Here is a 20,941-nt window from a genome sequence, read left to right as displayed (position 1 = left end):
AGAGGCCGAAGGAACAGCACATGCGAAGACCCTAAGGCAAGAGGAAGCATGGCCTTCTCCGTTTGAGAAGCGGTAACTAAAAACAAGCCTTATTTTGAGAAAATGGCCTCAAAATCTTCATTTAGTGAGATATTATATCTTCATAATTAATTTCCCAGAAGTCGAAATAATGTGCTCAAGATTGTAGAGCCAGCTGGAAACTTTGAGATGAGCTTGGCCTGCTCCCCTGTTATACAGATGGAGAAATTGAGGCCCAGGCAGGCTAAGTGATTTGTTCCCAATTTTCCCTGACAGTGAGGAAGTCTGGTTCACTTTAGGGACTTCGGCACAGGGCTCTGTGCATAGCCAGGGCTTCTGCCTGAGTTTGCGGGTTCAAGGCTGGGCGAGGCAGCTGCTCCTTGGGAGCTCTCTATCCTGGAAGCCACAGGGTGAAAGGACCCAAGTCATGCCTGTGGTTCTCACCAGCATAGCTCCTGTACCCTTAATTAGCCAACACTCCTTGTCGTTTCTTTCATCATCATCTATGGTGTCTTTTGGAACAGTTTGAAGAAGGCATTCTGAACATTTGCCTCTCGATCCTGGATCACAGCCTGAATTTCCGCCGTGACCCTGCTACGGATGTGGCCCGCAGAAATGACCCCAAATATGTTGGTCGAGTGCTCAGTGCCATGGTGAGTGATAGGAATACCATCATAACTGTTTGTTACCATCGATCAAACTCAACAATGGGTTAGGTCTGTGTTTTTTTATGTATATCATCTCATTGAAGCCTCACAAAATATAGTCGGTGGCTATTACCACCCTGCTCTGCACACACGGACTATGAGACTTCTCTAAATTAAAGGACTTGCCTCAGACACATGGTGAGTGAATGGCAGAGGCGGCACTGGCCCCAGGTCTGGCCTGGCTCCAAGGCCCTGGCCACTGTATCTTGACGCCTTTCTTGGATGATAAGGGAACTTGCCCTTTTGGTGTCTACTAGGCTAGGAGGAGACAAAGGTGAAACTGCTCCATCACTGGGCTCCTCCAGAAAAGGGTAAGTTCCCAAGTAAGCCTGAGGTATTAACCTCCTCTGCTTTGCTCCATCCCCTCCTCAGAAGAGCACTCACATGTCAGACTGGGCAGGCAGTGAGCTGACCCACTCAGTATCTAGATGGGAAACCGGCAGAGCTGAAGTGACTGGCTCACAGCCCATGGCCAATGAGTCAAACCAGAACAAGTCCTCAAACGGCCTGCCCAGGGCCTCTTGCATTCACTCAGTCCTTCCACGTGGGACCTGCCCCCTCCCTGAACACACACACACACACACACACACACACACACACACACATACACACACTAGATCCTGGAAGAATCTATCTCCTGGTACTCAGTGCACTGACAAGGTCTCCATCACAAAGTGTCCAAACATGGTATCAACCTGCTTAAAAGTTATGAATTACAAAGCTGAAAGTCAAGGAGTTCTTGAACTTGAATCCTCTCAAACCAATGGCCTGGAAGCGTCTAACTTTTTTGTTGTTAATGGCCGAGGCATTTCTCTGTCTCTTTACTTTGAGGTTGGAGCCTGAGTTAACCAGTTAGTTATGTTGTTAGACATTGGAGCAATCTGTTTTCCGGAAAAGTGCAGGCTGAGTCGGAGCTTGCAGGGAAAGGAGGCGGGAGGCCCAGAGGATGTGGAGCCGCTGAGGCAGGGGCAGGAACCAAGGAGGGAAGGCCTGGGCTGAATCTTGCCAGTGGAGTGGCCTGGGAGCAGCAGGATGGTGCTGAGGCTGAGGTTAAGGGAGGCTGAGCCTCGTAGACCCAGGAGAGGGTGGGGGAGGCCAGCCGGCTCCAGCAGCTGCTGACTCACTCTGACCTTGGGCACAAAGCAGGTTATGGTAGCACCAAGTTCCTTAGCTGCTCCTCCCCACTGTTCTCTCCAGGCCTCTTGGTCGGGCTGGGCCTGCAGCTAATTATGGTCTGTACGGGGCTTTGAAATGCTCAGCTTTCAGCCAGAGATGACCTTGCTGATTACCACTTCAGTGGCTGCAGCCTGTGTGACTCAGAGATGGGATGGGCCACAGAATGTTCCATCATGGAGAAGGCCTGTCTTGCCTGATTTTGCGATGAGAGCCCAGACTTTGCTGGAAGTGGGGAAAGGGGCTGTGGAAGGTGGCTCCACCCTTGTGGGGCAAGGACTCTTCTGTGTCCAGGCTCTGTTCTCCTTAGTCTCGGCCCTTGCAGAGCCCAGAGAGAGGGAGCAGGGCTCACAGCCTCTCACTGGACAGTCGGGATAAGTGCTGGCCGAAGTTTCATGAACTCTGAACACTTGGCTCCTGGAGGCTCATTTGTTTCTAACTCTCCTTGTAAGGGAAGGAAGGTGAAGAACAACAGGCCCAGAGAGGGGAACTGACCTGCCCACAGTCACCCAGCTGACAAGTGACAAAGTTGGGCTTATACCCTGGTTTCTCTTTTCTTTCTCTTGTAAACTTTTTATTGTGGAAAAGCTCAGACCTTCACAAAAATAGAGGAAACAGTACAACGAACTCCCAGGTTACCCACCATCAGCTTTTGTGATCACCTCCTTAGGCCAGTCTGGTTTCAGCTCTGACCCCCTCCTTTACAGATTATTTGATAAATCCCAGACATTAAATCACTTCATCTATAAATATTACAATATGTGTCTCTAAAAGACAATGGAACTCAGGTCTCTTGATTCCTAATTCGGTGCTCTGTTCACACTGCATCCTGCTTGTACTACTTATAAGAGAATCAGATCTTCAGTTGAATGAATGAGTGAGTGAATGAATGAATGAAAAGCAGTATTCCATCTTTATATGTTCCAAGAAGTTAGCAGCTAAAGTTCTAAAGGCACCTTTTTAGACCAGTACACCAAAACTGAGTTTCAAAATACAGACTCCCAAGTCAGACATGAATGACAGCCCATACGTGCTGGCAGGAAGTTATCTGCACGTTGCCTGTCTGACCCTGCAGTGCCACTGACAAGCCGTGAATTCTCAGGTTGCCATGTGAGCCTGCTCATGGGATTGATAGATGGGTTAGGGGCAATTGATCATGGCCTATTAAGCAAAACACTTTTAAATTAATAAACTGTTTAATACCCCTAGAAGATCATTATTACAATTATCATTCCCAAGTCACCCAGAAAGACACAGAAAATTCTCTTGACATCTTCATGGTTTCCTTCCACATGTCCCCACCTTGTCCCCCTCTATGCTGATTCATCTGGGGCTCCCCCTGCCCAGGTCAACGGCAATGATGACAACGGTGTGCTCTCAGGAAACTGGAGTGGCAACTACACAGGTGGCCGGGACCCACGGAACTGGAATGGCAGTGTGGAGATCCTCAAGGAGTGGAAAAAATCTGGCTTCAGGCCAGTGCGCTTTGGCCAGTGCTGGGTCTTTGCTGGAACCCTCAACACAGGTACTCGGGGTTGGTGACAACAATGGGGGACCCCAAGGTGCCATTTCCATCGCAGCCTGGGTCCTTATGCTGCCCCTTGACTTGCAGTGCTGAGGTCTTTTGGGATTCCCTCCCGGGTGGTCACCAACTTCAACTCAGCTCATGACACAGACCGAAACCTCAGCGTGGATGTGTACTACGACCCCTATGGGAGGCCCATGGACAAAGGCAGTGATAGTGTCTGGTGAGTAACTGACTTTCTGAGCACCAAACCGGAGCAGCTTCTTAGTCCACCTCCCAACCCCCAACCCCCAACCCCCGACAGGTCCTGGGACCAGACTCCAAACAGGAGCTGGGAGACAAGTGATAAGTCAGCACAAGCTTTAGAATGGGAATGTTGGCCATGCTTATTAGACTTCTAGTACGATCCAAAACAACTCTTTCCAGGGCTCTGTAAAGACTGGAAGTCCAGTGTCTTGCCTTAGGGTGAAGGGTCTGGTACCAGTGAGAGATAGTGGCTCACGGGCTCTGCACAACTGCCCTGAATTTATAGGGTCCACTAGACCCTAAGCTACTTAAGAATATAAATGATGACACTCTTGATTTTCCAGTAACAAATATAAATTTATCTTATATCAGGCAACCCATATGACTTATGGTTTGCTTAAAGACAGGCAACACATTTTCTCTTATGCATGTGTACCTTTTATGTACTTTGATTGATAGAATAAAAAGTCAATTACTCTGGATTCCTACTGAAAAAAAGAAGCTTTGTGTGTATTTGAACATATATATTTCTAACCATCAACATGCCATGTGCACATGTATGTATCTACACATAAGTATGTAATATGTAATAGGTGGCAACTGGAAGTCAGTTGTATAAAACTTATAGACATATATCTATAACTTCATATAGCAGTATAAAAATGCATAAAATAAATATTATTACAGCTATCTGAGATCATACTAAATGCCAGTTTATTACCAAGTGGTAACTGAAAATGGTTATGTCTATACCCACATGTATTACATAGATATCTATGTGCCTATATATGCAAAGAACTACATGCATATGTCAACAATCTACTGTTTTGTTTTGTTTTTTTAACAATCTACTGGTTTTAATCCATTTCAAAGAATATCCCTCCACACAAACACACAATCACTCACACACATATAGGGCTAGATAACCTGATAGCAGATGCCATCTTATTTCCGGATGTCCAATTTTGAGATAGTCTGTATAAGATATTTCCTATTACTTAATATTCCCAGTATAAGTAGGTCCAACTTTTCTGAAATGTGCTTAATGTAATCAATTGAATAAAGTTGAAGGAAAATAAACGCAAACAAAAAAGTTGTTAAAACAGGTAAACAACAACCCCATACCGACAATGGAACTAAGATAAATATCCCCTCACCTCCGAGGGAGAATAAGACTTACATAAGTCACCCAAGGTCACGTGGCTTCTAGGGTGTAATGAGACAGAGAAGGCTTGTTTCAGGACATTCCTTCCTGATCTACACATATACAACTTTTTCTCTAATGACATTGCTACATAGCAAGATGTTGTTTCCCGGCTGCTCATAAATGAGTATTTTCTTTTTCTCCTCCCTGTTTTTTTCTTTTGTTGTTGTGTTCAAAATCCCACTGCAACCTGTTTTCGCCACTGGGTGAAAATGCCATTCCTGACCTTGGCTTCCTTGCAAGAGGAGATGATTGATCCAACATCATTTGGGAGGGGAGGTCCCTTGGGGCGTAACACCTCTGGGATTATCCTCCTTGCCAGGATCCAGAGAGGGACCAGAAAGCTGGAGACTCCATCCTTTACTGAAAACATTCTGGTTCTGTTAGAAGACAGGGAATGGGAAGCCATTAGTCAAAGCTGTTTAGTGTGTCGTGGGACGGTGTGTGGTATGCCAGGGAAGTGCATCAGGCAGTAAGCCCTGTGGGAGCTTGGGGAAGGAGTCATGGAGGAAGGCTCCCTCGGAACAGAAATGTGGGGCTTTTAAAATGAATTTGGAATTAGGACCCAGACCTCTTGGTTACTGGTTCACACTACCACCCACATTAGCTTTATAATTCATTCCAAAAATAATCATGTAGGGACAAGTATGGGCCCGTGGAGACATTCCAGGGCATCTCCACTGTCATTTTTTGGCCTCATTGGAGGGTGTCAGGCCCCAAAGCTCTGATTATTGCTGGAGGTCTCCTCATTTCTTACCCTCTCGCCCCCCACCAGGCTTTCCGAGCCCTCTCAGAAAGCAGTGGCAACCAGCGGTCCCTACCCAACCCACTGCCTACCAGCTGCAGGTAGAGAACCTGAGGACAGGGAGTCCTGAGTCCTGGTTCCAGCCCCACTACCATCTTGCTCTTACTGGCTTTAATTTTTTTTTATTCTCATCTTCCCTTTTGTATGAGAGCTACCCTTCCCAAGGGACCTATATGTTTCCTTCTGCACAGATTCCACCCAGGGGGGAGATAAACCACGAGTCATTCTCTGCCTGGCATGACTTTCCTAGCCCTTATTATAAGGACAATTTGGGTTTGGACAGAAACACTTTGATGTGAATCTCTCTGTGTTGCACATGTTGAAAGCGTTTAGAACCTTGCCCAATTTGCCTAAAGTAATAGAAAGTAGGGATCAAGTGAGGTTAAGCATCTGAAAGTTGTTGATAATAGCAGCAGTGCATAGTTTGCGAGCAACTGTTGTGTACCAGGCACTATCCTAAGTGCTTCCACTTACTCGTCAGAAATGATGAGGTAGGCACTATTATCATCACCCCATTTTACAATTGAGGCAACTGAGACACAGAGTCACTCACCCAAGGGCACTCAACTAGCAAATGGTGGAGTTGGGATTTGAACCCAGGCAGCTTTGTAAACTATAAAGCACAAGAGAGATGCCAGAGAATGTTGTTATTATTTCTGATTGATGTTACCTTGAGCAATAGAACATTGCTTACCTTGAGATTTTCCTGGTTGGCTGGATACCAACCAGAGCTATGGTGAGGTTGGGTGCCGTCCAATCCATGCAGATGGCGGAGTGAGGCTTTTTGGTTCATGCCTGGGCAGCAGATGGTACTTCTCTGTCAAGGCTAAGCAGTACCTCACGGGCTCAGCAGGGGGAAATGACTTGCCTGAAGTCAAACTGTGAATTTGTGTCCAAGCTAGGGGTGGAACACAGATTCCCACAGATGGTACTCTCCCAAATCAGAAAACCTTAGGACTGGAAGGATCTCGGGGAGGGACTTGCTGATTTCATGAATGAGAAAATGAGCTTTTATGTGCCTCAGTTTCCCATCTGTCCAAAGAAGGGCTAGATCAAGGGACCTCAGCAATTTCTTCTAGATCTTCTTTCTTTAAATCACATTCACTGCTTCTACTGGGGTACATGTTCTTCTTAACTATTCTTTTTTTTTTAACATTTTATTTATTTATTCATGAGAGACATAGAGAGAGGCAGGCTCCCCATGGGAAGCCCAATATGGGACTCAATCCCAGGACCCCAGGATCATGACCTGAGCCAAAAGGAAGATGCTCAACCACTGAGCCACGCAGATGCCCCTCTTCTTAGCCATCCAGCTCATACCAGTGATTTGGCTTAGGAGGCCCAAGCCCCTGGACTATTTGCTTCTTGAGAATCAGGCTGCTTTGGGGTGGGGGTGGGGGGCTTAGTTTGGAATGCTTTTTTTACACAACTCTTTTTCTGAGCCACTGTAAAGGAGGACTCCAGGGCCTTCCTTATTCAGTCACTGAGCAGTAAGCAAATGATTTGGAACAGTAGGACCAAGGTTATACTTGCCATTTCTGGCTTGTTTTCTTAATTTGTTTGACTTGATTCCCCAATTTCCAGAGTCACAGACCTGACTCTACTTGTAGACTTTATATAGCTCTATAGCTCCGAGATGGCAGGCACGTGGAGGTTGCCCTGCCCCATCGCAGGGAGGTGGAGTTGACTAATTCTGGGGAAGAGCTCTGGGCAACCACACCTGAGCCCGAGCTCCTGGCTCCTGATGCAATCTCTCCATGGCTACCAGACTCCACTCATACTTAGCCACCCCAATGTACCTGGCTCAGACCTGCAGCAAGGAATCCAAGACTCTTAAGAGTGGCTCAAGTTCCAGAAAACATGATTAAGTATGTACTCTGCCCCAGAACCCTGTCACTGGCACCTGGTACCAAGAGGGGGGAGATGTAGGAACTATGCCTGAGGAGCTCACAGCTGCATGAGAAGACAGGTAATTATGGAGTAGAAAACATCAAATAACTGAATCGTGTGCAAAATTCAGAGGTAGCACAGACATATGGTTGGTTCTCTTCCAATACCTCAGGGAAAGGCTTTTGTGGCGAAAGTAGTAGCTGGCTGGACTGCTATTTACCAGTAGAAGGGGTAGGAGTTGGGAGGCCACTTTCTAGACAGGGTCTCCTGACCCCATGATTTCAAAGGTAAGCATAACTCAGATGCTGTCTCTAGGGCTGTGGTTTATCAACTTTCAAGATCACATTAGAATTGATTTAGGTGGAGGGAGAGAGGGGAAGCCACATCTGTTAGTAGATATCTCGAGTAGTTCTGAGACCTACAGTGTGTCCTTTTCTTGAGCTCCTCCTCCTGAAACCCCTCCAGACTGAAACAGAGCCCAAGTGGGAGGTGAGACAGAGTATGTCATCCAATCAGAAACAAAGCAGAATTTCCATGGTGCACCCTTGGGCATTTGAAAGGCATCTGCATCCCAAATAGCTGCCAGTAAAGTGCTGGCTTCCAAAGGAGGGAGGGACCAGGATGTATCTGTTATCTGCTCTGTCATAAATTCCCGCCTTGCAAACAAGTATTAAAACACAGCTACTTTTTGTTTTTGTTTTTGCTACCAACCCACCCTTGCCCTGGGGTTCTCTGTCTGGGACTAAATGAACGTGAAACTTGGGTGTTTTTACTGTTTTCTCATCCCTGTCTTGTACCTTGATCATTACTCACACCACCTGCTTTCTCCTGGTGGTGATTTCTCACTGATCTTGAAGGCCCATTCAAAAAGATATTTTTGTCGGTCTTCCTAGGGATAATTTTTTTTTTTTTTAAGAGAGAGAAAGCACACCAGTGGGGGTTTGTGGGGAGGAGCAAAGGGCAAGGGAGAGAGACTTTAAGTAGGCTCCATGCCCAGCACGGAGCCTGACACCGTGCTCCATCTCACAACCCTGAAATCAAGAGTCCAATGCTTAACCGAATGAGCTGCCCAGGCACCCCCACTAGTAATAATTTTTTTATGATGACTTTCCTCCCCACACACAATTATAGGAAATTTCAGGATAAAGAAGTAAAAGTCATCTGAAACCCTATTGTTCACATACTTTTAATATTTGATAGTTTTCCAGCCAATCTTTTCTCTATCAGTTTTTGTCGTCTATGGAATTGAGATTATACATTTTATAAGGCATGGATATAAGGCAGAGTATATAACAGGTATACCCTACTTTTTCCTACATCTGGAAATCAACTTTGCAGTTTTAAATTGTGTGTTTATACTGAAACGTCATATTATAAGCATTTTCCCTATGTCATTAAATAATCATCAAAAATAAGATTTTAAATGCATCATATTCCCTTATATGGTTGAACCATTATTTCTTTTCCTGCTGTTACTATTACCATTCCCTATTCCCCAGGTTACTTATTTCCCTTCTTTTCCCTGTTACACATAATGCAGTAATGGGCATTCTTACATGTAGGTCTTGAACACATCTGTGATTAGTCTTATAAGAAAGATTCCTAGAAATGGTATGTCCTGGGTTAAAGAGAATGAACATTTTAAAGGCTTATGGCTTCCAGAAAAATTGTGATGATCTGTGTTTCATCGCAGTAGTGAAAAGAGTATTCTTTTTCTCCACTCATATAGTTGGTTGATACCTTTCTTAATCATCTGTTCACCTCTTAGGGCCTTATCCCCTTCTGCCTTGTTTAGAAGCTGACTTTTTGTATCTCCCCTTGTTTCCTGAAGGACTACCAGGGTCATGTTGCACGCCAGAAGTACTGATGGGCACTTATAACTCCTCCAATAGCTGTAGAGTGTACAAACCCCTCATGCACATAGATCCTATCTGGCCCTATGGGGAGCCTCTTCCAAACATGCAAAATGAAAACAAATTTTTCTTGATTATAAAATAATAAAAAGTAGGGGCGCCTGGGTGGCACAGTCAGTTAAGCCTCCAACTCTTGGTTCAGCTTGGGTTGTGATCTCAGGGTGGTGGGATCATGAGCAGGCTCCATGCTCAGCAGGGAGTCTACTTGAAGAGTCTCTCCCTCTGCCCCTCCCCCGGCTCACTTATTCACTCTCTCTCTAATAAATCTTTAAAAATAATAACAACAAATATATAAGGAGAGTCATTAATAATATAGCTATCCAAAGAAAAACACTAATAACATTTTGAGATAGATCCTCCCAGACATTTCGTTCTGTTTATAGTGACACACATTGGATGTATGTGTAATGAGTTTTAAGTAGCCAAATAGGATAAACTTAAACAGTCTGTTTTATAATTTTTTGTATCTTTCTATGCCAATAAATAAAAATTTAGAGTGACACTATAGTTTGGTGGTTAAAATCAGAGACCCTGCACTATTTCTTACTTGCTATCTTTTACACATCTTTCCCTGTGAGTGCTAGATTGATTTTGCTCATTCTTTTGGACAGCGTTGGATACTCTGTTGCATGGCTGTGCCATAACTTGCCTGACAATTTTCCTATTGGTGGATTTTTCCTCCATTGTTTTTGCTGTTACAAACGATGCTACAGTGAACGTCTTTCCATGTACACCTGTGTGCACTCGTGTAAATTATTTTACAGAAGAAATTCCTAGAAGTGGAATGACTGGCTCAGTGGATATGTAGATTTTTAAAGGTTTTTCATACTCATTGCCAAATGGCCCTCCATAAATATCACACCAATTTAAACTCCCACTAGTGGCCTTTGACCATGCTTGTTTTCTCACACTTAGAAATGACTATCACACAATTATGTGTATCATCCTGGGCTTTCATCTTTGTCATCTTATGGGTGTAATGGTATCTCTTTGTCACTTTAATTTTCTTTTCACAGCAGTGAGATTAAAACTATTTTCATACATTCAGTGATCCCTTGTATTTTTTATAAAAATTGCCTGCTCATCGTCTCTTATTGGTGTGTTTCACTTGTTCTTTTGTGTGTTTTTCTTACTGATTTGTAAGTACTTTATACTATTAATTACAGTAAATCTCTGTCTATATATATGTTGTATATGTCTTTCCTATTTTATTGATTTTTTTTCAATCATTTTTTCTTTCTTGTTCAGCTTGGGCAATTTCTACTGATCTACAAGTTTACAGATTTTTTCCACCGTCCTCTCCATTCTAAGCCCATCCACTGAATTATTTCATTTAAGATAGTGGTCTTTTTTTCCAGTTGAAAATTTCCTTTTTTTTTTTTTTTCATCTTTTCTCTTGCTCTACTTTTTTTTTTTAAAGATTTTATTTTTTTATTCATGAGAGACACAGAGAGAGAGGGAGGCAGAGACACAGGCAGAGGGAGAAGCAGGCTCCATGCAAGGGAGCCTGACGTGGGACTCAATCCCGGGTCTCCAGGATCACGCCCTAGACTAAAGGTGGCGCTAAACCGCTGAGCCACCTGGGCTGCCCTTCTCTTGCTCTACTAAGAGTTCCTCTCTTTTCACTTGTTATTGCCATATTTTCCTTTATTTCACTGAGCATGGTTACAATAGCTGCTTTAAAGTCTTGGTTCAATCATTCCAGCATCTGTACTATTTTAAGGTTACTCTGTTGATTGTCTTTTCCCTTGAAAGATAGATCATGTTTTTCTGGTTCTTCATATGTTGAGTCATCTGGGACCGTATCCTAGGCATTGGGTATGTCAGGATGCTGTTAGGTTATTTTAGCAGCCTGCCTAAGGTGGACCCAGACTGTGACCTCTGTCTCACGTGTGACCAGCAACAACTCAAATCTCAGCTCACTTCTTTTATCTTCAGTCTGACTGATCGTTGTCTGCCACATACATGCATGGGTCAGAGTTGCTCAGAGGCTTGGGTGCAGTTTATGTACAAATTTGGGATTTTCTTTCCCTGACTCCTTCCTTTCCAGAGCTTCCTCTTCACTGTCTAGTGGTCCTGGTTGACCTGGGCTATTTCTTGGCTCCTCAGGTCAGGAAAATGTGGAATGTCTGTTACAGTTTTTATTGCCCAGCACTTTACCCCAACTGTGACCTATCCTTAGGGCCCAGCCACTGAAAGTACAATTTGCTCCCATGATGGCTCCTTTCTCCAAGTTTTGTCTCCTTTCCAAAATCCTCCTGTTTTGTTCACTCTTGAGTAATTACCTTGTTTTTTTGGTTTTTGTTTTGTTTTGTTTTTCTCTTGGAGTTGATTGTTATCTGCAGAAGGGACCATCTGTTATGAGCTTACTCTAACATACAGGAAACAGAGCTACAGTTTGGTTGATTGGCTGGTTTGTATATGCAAGTTTAATATTTTTACCTAGCCAAAATTTTCAGTCGTTTTCTTTATGGTTTCCAAGTTGGTACTCTGCTTTGAACTAATTTCCCCACCTCATGAATATTAAAAAAAAATTGTTTCCAAGTTGTATAGAACTTAAATTCATGTCACACCTATAGCATCTTCTAATCGGATCAAAGCTGCCAGAGCCACTGCTAATGCAGTTGCATTGGGTGTGGAGAAGAGAACCAGACCCGAGAGGGCAGAACCATGAGGTGGAATGACTAACACTTTAGCTAAGAGGTTATCCCTGGAGATGTGACTGAGAATACAGATTGGGAGACGAAGGGATCCTAACAATGAAGAACATTCTAGGGCTAGCATATGTCATTCTTCAATCTAGACCTCAGCCTGGAAGCACATGGCTCTTCTGCAGAGCTGTCACTCTTGCTGCAGCCTCATCCATCCTCGGCCAACATGAGATACAGACATGTGCCCCAGTAGGACATGCAAGAGAAAGCGGTGTGGGTTTGCCTGCTTGGTTGCTGGCTCTAATCTGGAGCCATTCTGCTCCTCAGGAAGGCAGTAGAATGTGGTGGTCAAGGATGCAGATTTGGGGGGTAGGCATATAACTGGGTCCAAACTTTGACTCTGCCATCATAAGCTGCTTAACTTTTCTGAGCCTCTCCTTTTCTGAGATTGGCATAAAAATAGTACCTGTTTCATAGTGCCATGAGGACTCATGAGAGAGTGCTCAGCAAGGTTAAGCCTAGTAGCTGGTGCAGAGTAAACTCGTTCAATGAGTACTGGACGCTACACTGTTGGGCTGGAGATGTGGTATTTTGCTACCTCCTGCTGTGTGGCCTTGGGTAAGCTCTGCAGTCTGTGATTCTGTCTGCAGGAATTTCCACGTCTGGAATGAAGCCTGGTTTGTGCGGACTGACCTGGGCCCCTTGTACAATGGATGGCAAGTTCTGGACGCCACGCCCCAGGAGAGGAGCCAAGGTAACCCTCTACTGGCCCTGCTGACCACCCCTTTCTCTGTCCATGACAGTGGACAGCAACATAGGAAAGCCACTGAGGGCTCTCCATCTCTGGAAGACATGATGGAATTAAAACAAAAATATTTTCAGAGTAGATTTCCCAACCTAATTTTGCTTGGCGCCAGCTGCTATTTAAATGAGTGGCTTCCCTGCCCTGCGCCCACACGACTGTTGTCACTGCTGTGGAGGCCCTGGCACGTGCCTGGCAACAAGGGAAAGAAACCACACTCTGCCAACAGAGATTTCCCCACACTGCCTCTAGTAGCCTGTGTCTCCTGGCACAGAAAGCTTCTGGTCTCCATTGCCCAGGGATTTAGCCCCAATTCCCCAATTCAGCTGGAGGTCTCCATGATCGAGGGCTCCCAGCACCTCTGTCCCATCCACGGTGTCCCTCTGCCAAGCCAAGCTCTCCTTCATGTAGTCTGGCCTCATCCCTGTCCTGGTGCGCAGGGCTTCTGCTCCCACTTCTGGTCTCTCAGAGCTTGGGTCTCAGACTCTCCCAGAATTTTTCTTTTCTTTCTTGAAAAGCACCCCCTCCAGGGCTGGTCTTGTTTGCCACCTTCTTTTCAAATTGTTTGTTCAAACTTAAAAAAAAAAAATTATGGGGCACCAGAGTGGCTCCATCAATTAAGCATCTGACTTTTTTTTTTAAGATTTTATTTATTTATTTACAAGAGACACAGAGAGAGAGACTGAGACATAGGCAGAGCTTCCTGTGGGGAGCCCAATGCAGGACCTGATCCCAGGACTCTAGAATCACCACCTGAGCCAAAGGCAGATGCTCAACCACTGAGCCACCCAGGTGATCCAGCATCTGACTTTTGATTTCATCTCAGGTCATGATCTCAATGTTGTGAGTTCAAGCACCACGTTGGGCTCCACACTGGGCATGGAGCTTACTTTTTTAAAAAAAATTAATTATAAAAGTAATATGTGCACATGGTTAAAAAAAATTCAAACCATTCTAAAAGGATTTATAATAAAAACTAAGTCATACCCCCCATCCCCTATCCCAGCCTCAACAAGAAGCAATGAGCATTACTGGATTTGGGGAGGGGAGAAACCTTCCAGATATTTTCCAGGCCTGTGGATTTCACACTTTTCACTATGACCCTTTAATGGTCATAAAATCAAGTTAGTGGGTTATGACTATCATTTTAAGAAATGAAGTAGAATGGGGGTGCCTGGCTGGCTCATTTGGTAAAGCATGCAACTTTTGATCTTGGGGGTGTGAGTTTGAGCCCCACACTCGGTGTAGAAATTACTTAAAAATAAAATCTTTTAGGGGGATCCCTAGGTGGCTCAGTGGTTTAGCGCCTGCCTTCGGCCCAAGGCGTGATCCTGGAGTTCCGGGATCGAGTCCCACATCAGGCTCCATGCATTGGAGCCTGCTTCTCCCTCTGCCTGTGTCTCTGCCTCTCTCTGTGTGTCTCTCATAAATAAATAAATAAATAAATAAATAAATAAATAAATAAATAAAATCTTTTAAAAACTAAAGAAAGAAGTAAAGTAGGATGTCATAGAAAGGTGGGAAGAGAGGAAAAGAAAAATATCAGGGTGCATTGGACACAGTAAGAACAAGTATTGTCCTGTAAAACTTCTGTCTCAGAACCATCTATGTGCCATGATGTAGAGATTATGGTAAAAAAAAAAAAAAATTTGAAAGTCACTGCTCCAAGCATATAAAAGTACATGTATGTGTCTTTTAAAAATTTTTTTAGAGTGAGGAGGCAGGGGAGAGGGAGAAGGAGAGAGAATCTTAAGTGGGTTCCATCCTCAGCACGGAGCCTGACATGAGGCTCAATTTCATGACCCCGAGATCATGACCTGAGCTGAAATCAAGAGTCAGACGCTTAACCGACTGAGCCACCCAGGCACCCTAAATGTGTCTTTTTTATTTGTCTTGTAAACACAAATAGAATAACCCTCTTCCTTTTATTCTGCTGCACCTTGCTTTTTTTCACTTGGGGACTTTGTGAATGAGACTCTATGTTATATATCTATTTTTGCATTAACATATCTATCTACATCTTTATCTATTAAGCTGATCTATCCATGCCAAGTGCTAGCAGAGGAAGGTGATAGGCAGGGCTTGTGAGCTCAGAGGAGCAAGTCTCCTGTGGCCTGGGTTTAGGGAATTCTTTTAGAAATAGGGAGTGAGAAAAAAAAAAAAAAAAAAAAAAAACAAACAAAAAAAAGAAATAGGGAGTGAGGAGTTGGGAAGGATGATTTGCAGGGGTAGGTAAGAGGCAGCCCTGAGCACAAGAGATAGAAAGGAGACAGTGCAAGGGCGGCAGGTCAGCATCCACCAATGTGCCCACGGAGGGCAGGACGGGGCCAGGCTCTGCAGGAGAGCACTCTGAGTGGGGTGCCACTGCAGCAGATAACAGGACCAGGGGGCGTCGGTGCTGAGTGCTGAATGAGTGGGGCCGGCAGGTGGAGGGCCGAGGGAGCGTTGGCGGGGAGAGGCAGGGGAGTGGTGCCGCTGTGGGTGGCTCCCGGGGAACAGGTCCTGGGGGGGGCTGTGGCACGTGGGCCCAGCCGTGGCATGCACGCAGTCTCTGCTCCTCACCACCAGGGGTGTTCCAGTGCGGCCCCGCTTCGGTCGCTGCTGTCCGGGAGGGAGATGTGAACCTGGACTTTGACATGCCCTTCGTCTTCGCGGAGGTGAACGCCGACCGCATCACCTGGATCTATGACGTCTACAACAGCACGCAGAAGCAGAACGCCTCGGACGCTCACAGCATCGGCAGGTACATCAGCACCAAGGCGGTGGGCAGCAACTCTCGCATGGACATCACGGAGAAGTACAAGCATCCAGAAGGTAGGAGGCGCACTGGTGGGGCTGTGCCACCCCGGCCTTGACCGGGGGAAGACGCTGTGCGGGGGGAGAAGGGAGAGCCGCTCGTCCTCCCCGTGTCCTCAGCCCGTTCTGCCTAATGGTGGGAGTGCTCCCTGGCACCTAACACCCGGCTCCTCGGGGACAGAGGAGTTCCACTGGGGACAGTACCGTCACAGGCAGATCCAGCGCCCATGGACTTCTGCTGCAGGGCACAGCAGCTGTCAACCCAGCTCTTCCCCAGCTGTGTCCCTTTCCTACAACTGGAGTGACAGCCCTGTGATGGGACATCACAGGAAGAAACATCGCCCCCAGGAGAGGCTGCCCAGGGCTTTAGGAGAAATTTCTCAGTCAGCCTGTTCCCCTAGCCTCCAGGAAATACAGGCAGGAAACACCATGTGAACAAAGACATGGACAAAAAGACCCTGAAGATGTGGGTCCATGCTAGGCATGCATCAGAGGCCCCCCAAGAAGCCCGAAGCACCCACCTGAATCAGCGGGAAGGCTCGCTTCTACAGAGCTGACGCTTGGCAAATTACAGTAGTTACTCTAGTCTGGAAGCTGCTTTGGGAGTCAACAGCCTTTGTTGCTGGGAATTCTCCAGAGTGACAGAGTTACACATGCAAAGGTGATGTTCATTTGCAGAAATAGCCCAAAGTAAATGAACGCTGGCTCTAGCAGGCCAGTCACTCTGTAAGGGGTCACATTTCTCTTTCTAGTCTATTTGGAAACAGATGCTTGGGCTGATCCTCAAAGAGCACAGGTTCTGAGGGGTCAAGAGCCATGTGCTCCTAAAGTCACCCTGAGCACACCCTCAGGTGAACCCCCAACACTCTCACTACTGCTGGCTGTTAGCATCAGCGACAGTTCACAGCAGAGGAGAGCTGGAGAAAGAGCTCAGGAGATGGGGTCTGACTCCAAGTCTAAGTGGATGACCCCTCTGGGTGTGATATTTGGGGACATTTGGAGGCATGGGCTTACGGTAATAAGATTGGTGGCCTTGGTGTGGTCCCCAGTTTGCCTCTGCAGGCCCTCCCATGGCAAGGGTTGGACAGCCTGTGTCTCTCAAAAACACATCCTAAGACCCACCCCAGGGCCTGCTCCATGCTCGGCTCTGGGGAAGCAATGAGGGGCATGGCAGATGGGGCCCCTGCCCTACACCCCCTGGGCTGAGCTCACAGATATAGGAGAAGTATTTTCAACACTGTCATGATGGAGAAACTAGTATAGGGGTCAGGGGACAAATAACTGAGGGCTGGAGGTCAATTCCAGAAAGTGCCAAGTGCAGTCCCTGACACCTGGGGAGGACTTATTATTAAATTGTGGTGAAGTGTATCTACTTGGACATCCGCGGCTTCACTGGAATAATGACCTCCCAAGGTGCCTTTGGAAGTGCACTGCCTACTTGGATATAGGTCCTATGGGTTCCTTCTCTTACTGTCATACCTTGCTTCTGCTCCTTAAGGGGCTCTGACTGTCCCAGCCAGACCTTCTAAGCAACGGAGGGGGGCCAAGCCATGGGCAGGTTGGGGTGATTCCCCGCAGGATTCTTGGCAATGCCCCAGCCTCTCTGCGTGACAGCAGAGCCGATCACCCTGTTACCCAGTTCTCCTTACTTAATGATGCCAGCTTGTCTCCGAGGGCCCCAGGGAAGAAAAGCTTATAAAATGGGTTGCCAAGCATTTACACAATGACAACACCAAGGGAGAAAACAGTAGCAGGAAGCTTGGTCCTGAGTAAGCCCATCAGGTGACCTATATAGGTATCTGGGCTCTGAGCCTCATTGTGCAAACACACCTGCTTTGAGGTCCTGGGCACAGGAGGCTCAGCTCCCGGCACAGACATCAGCCCTGGGTGTGGACTTAGAACTCTGCTGGATGATGGGAAGGCACCACAAAGAACCCAGCCCACCAGGAGCGATCAGCTTGGGTAATCTGGCTGCCTGTCTCCTTTTCAATATGAGGTTTGGGGGGATGCTTGGATTATGGGTGTAGATGCCTGGGGACTGGCCACCCCCTCCTCTACCTCTAAGCCCAAGATTAGACCAGTTACTTGGACAGGTTGCTTCTCCTCCTTAGGACCTTACTTCTAACATGATGGGCTTGGATGAGTTGGCCTCCGAGGTCTCAGCCAGTTGTTACATATAACTTATGGGAAAGAACTCGCTTCGTAGTAAAGTGCTTATGATAAGTCCTCTGGTGTCTTAAAACTTTCAAGTTGGTTGGGAAAGATGGGGGCTCTAAGTATGGTCTGCAATTAAAAACATAGTAACTCTTTGCATATGTTTGCCCTTATTCCTGGAAAATCAACACACCTTCTTATTAGTGGATCTGCCTTCAGGTCAAGACAGGGAGCCTTATGTGAACTGTGCAGCCCAGAGGCTTAGAAGTGGTTACCTGCCTTAATGCCCAAAAGCCATGACTTTGAGGGTACACGACGGCCATTCTCCGGGAGCTATTTATACCATCACGTTCAGCAGCACTCACAAGCTGAGCCACCATCAGAAAATCTGTCCTTTTTGTTTTTAAAATCTGAAGTCTCTCGACAAATTAAACTAGTCCTAACATGGAACCGAACCAACCATGGGAAGTTCTTCCTTGACGAGGGCAGAAGTGCCACTATATGAGTTCAAAGCACCTTAAAAACAAAGCAGAATAACATAGTAAAGTGTTTTGAAAAAAAAAATTTTTTTAGTGAAGCCAATTCTAAATCATAACCTTTTTAGAATGAACTCATTCTAGTCTTTTTTCTAACTCAATTTTTGTTACTTATTTTTAAAGTATCTGTTCTTACAAGGAAACTTTTATCAATCAATCAATCAATAAAACAGAACAGGAAGAAACCTAACTTAATTAGCCTGAGACAAATATCAGGCCATATGGTAATTTTGTGCAGGTGCTGATAAAGCCTTCCCTACAGCTGGAAATGCAGAGCTGACTGGGAAAGCGCACAGACTGGCTGGTCTGTGAGCCTCGTGTTAAGGAGGATGAAATGGAGAGACCCAGAGAGCGTGGACACTTGCTTGGATCAGAATCGTTGCGTGGCCGCAGAGCCAATTAGTCCCAGGCTGCCTTTCCAGGTAGAGCGCTGTCCTTCATCCGGGCTGCCACCCCCTCCCTGAGATGGTTCCCTCTTTTCCCACCACACAGGTTCCAGCCAGGAGAGGCAAGTGTTTGAAAAGGCTTTGGGGAAACTTAAACCCCATGCATCATTTGGTGCAACGTCTGCAAGACACTTGGCAGAAGATGAAAGGGAACCCAGCATTTCTGGGAAGTTCAAGGTCACTGGCATACTGGAAGTGGGCAAAGAAGTCAACATGGCCCTGATACTCAAAAACCTGACAAGAGACATGAAGACAGTGACCGTGAACATGACGGCCTGGACCATCGTCTACAACGGCACACTGGTACACGAGGTGTGGAAGGACTCTGTCACAATATCCCTGGATCCCAATGAAGGTAACTCATCCTGTGGTGTGTGGGGAGGCCGCGCATCCGAGGTGGCCGATGTTCTTTTGGGGTTGGAGAGTTCCTGTTGGAACGGATTCAGCTTACACAGGAACAACACATGGTCGCTGTGGTTAAGGCTTGGGTTTTAAAGGTTTGCAAGTCATGGGGAACAGTGCAAATCAGGTTGGTGCCAACCAAAATCCTTCGACATCCTGGGGAGAGGAAGGAGGGAACCTTTGGCAGTTAGCCACACCGAAGTATGTACCACTTCGCTCAGCCCGCAGAGAGCTGCCTTAGATCCTCTCTCATTTAGCCTTCTAAAAAGAACAGATTTTAGAATCACCTTTTACAGAGGCAGAAACTGAGGCTTGGAGAGATCATGACTTGCATAACAGATTGAGTGTCATAGCTAGTAAGTGGCAAGACTGGGATCTCCTAATGCTACAGCCAGGCCCACTCCCCATCTACTAGATTCTATCTCTGTCACTCCCCACCACCTGCCCTCACCCCAGGGCTCCCCACCCCCCATCCCACAGTGAATCACTTTCCACTTCCAGGTTTGACCCTGGAAAGGTGGCAATATACAGCAGGGTCTTAAACCCTTGTCTTGTGTTCCTCCCCGCATAGCTGCCAGGTGGGGAGTCTCCTGATTCCCGAGGGCAGAAATGGCTTTTCTCAGAGGCCTGAGAATTTGGGAGGAACAGAGACTCGAGGCAGATAGGTAGCACAGACAGGGAGGGAGCCAGGTGGAGCAGAAAAAGGCTGGTGCTCTGGGAGGATTAGCACACAGGTGTGTCCACATTGGCAAAATCCTCCAAGCTGTTATGAAAAGTTGGTCCTTACAAAGCAGATTAACAAGGGTGGGGTGGCTATTGGCTTCACATAAATAAAAACTGATTAATTATACAGCCCGTCTTGAAAGAGCTCTGTCTGTAGGGAAACAGATGTTTTATACCTGTCAGAAGGCAGCATCCCTAGCTAAGTCTATCTTCTGGCGGAATTTTAGCCAAAATCATCCCCACACCAGAAGCAACCGTCAGGCTGCTAGCTACCTTCAAAGCCCAAGGGGAGAGCTTTTTTTGCATGTCAAAAATAGTTCACATGAGGGTAATGATTAAAACAAACAAAAACAAAAAGCCAACCCATTCTGCACATTCATCTGCCCATTCAGGGCAGGCCAGGCAAATTCCTCCAGTGCAAACAGCAGAGGCACCTTCCTCCTCAAAGAGCATATGACCCTGTGGGTATCAGGGCACCCAGGCCACCCAGCATGACCACTGAGAGAGAGGTGGGAGTGACCTGGACCACAGAGGAGGGAGAGGGCCCCTGAGTCTTGGGAGGAGCCAGGTAAAGAGACAGAAGCTGGGAAGGAATTGCCACCTGAGGGAACCATGTGTGTCCAAGCACGGAGGTGACAATGTGCCCATATTGTCCAAGGACCAATGAGAAACACCAAGGGCACTTTCGAGGGAGAGCTGAGTTAGCTTCAGTGATGCAGGGCCAGACTGAGCGGTCTGAACTTTATTTCCGAGGCAGCAGGGAGCCATGGAAAAAATTTTGAAGTGACAGGGAAGAAGGGGAGTAAGATGTTGGGGGGTGGTATGCTTCTGAAGCCATGTCTGCCTGGTTGTGGGGGTGACTGGGAAGCAGGGGAGACCAGAGGTGGGCAAGTGGTTCAGGGTGCTGCCACAACAGAATCCCAGGCCATTAGTGGGTCTGGGAGGATCCT

The 20,941-nt window shown here is 46.4% G+C and overlaps 1 protein-coding gene across 1 annotated transcript in view; it reads left to right on the top strand.

Annotated features, from left to right (window-relative positions):
• Window positions 1–20,941, top strand: part of TGM3 (transglutaminase 3) — a 40,138-nt gene that overhangs the window by 13,406 nt on the left and 5,791 nt on the right. Inside the window, exons 5-10 of the mRNA XM_038571794.1 lie at window positions 543–671; window positions 3,246–3,423; window positions 3,511–3,646; window positions 12,783–12,886; window positions 15,503–15,748; window positions 18,913–19,221. Of these exons, the coding sequence (XP_038427722.1) occupies window positions 543–671; window positions 3,246–3,423; window positions 3,511–3,646; window positions 12,783–12,886; window positions 15,503–15,748; window positions 18,913–19,221 (1,102 nt within the window). The remainder of the gene's footprint in view (window positions 1–542; window positions 672–3,245; window positions 3,424–3,510; window positions 3,647–12,782; window positions 12,887–15,502; window positions 15,749–18,912; window positions 19,222–20,941) is intronic.

Source organism: Canis lupus, chromosome 24, assembly GCF_011100685.1.
Source record: "Canis lupus familiaris isolate Mischka breed German Shepherd chromosome 24, alternate assembly UU_Cfam_GSD_1.0, whole genome shotgun sequence".
Classification (NCBI taxonomy): domain Eukaryota; kingdom Metazoa; phylum Chordata; class Mammalia; order Carnivora; family Canidae; genus Canis; species Canis lupus.
Note: the sequence above shows the minus strand (reverse complement) of the source record. Positions and strands in the feature narration are given on the sequence as shown.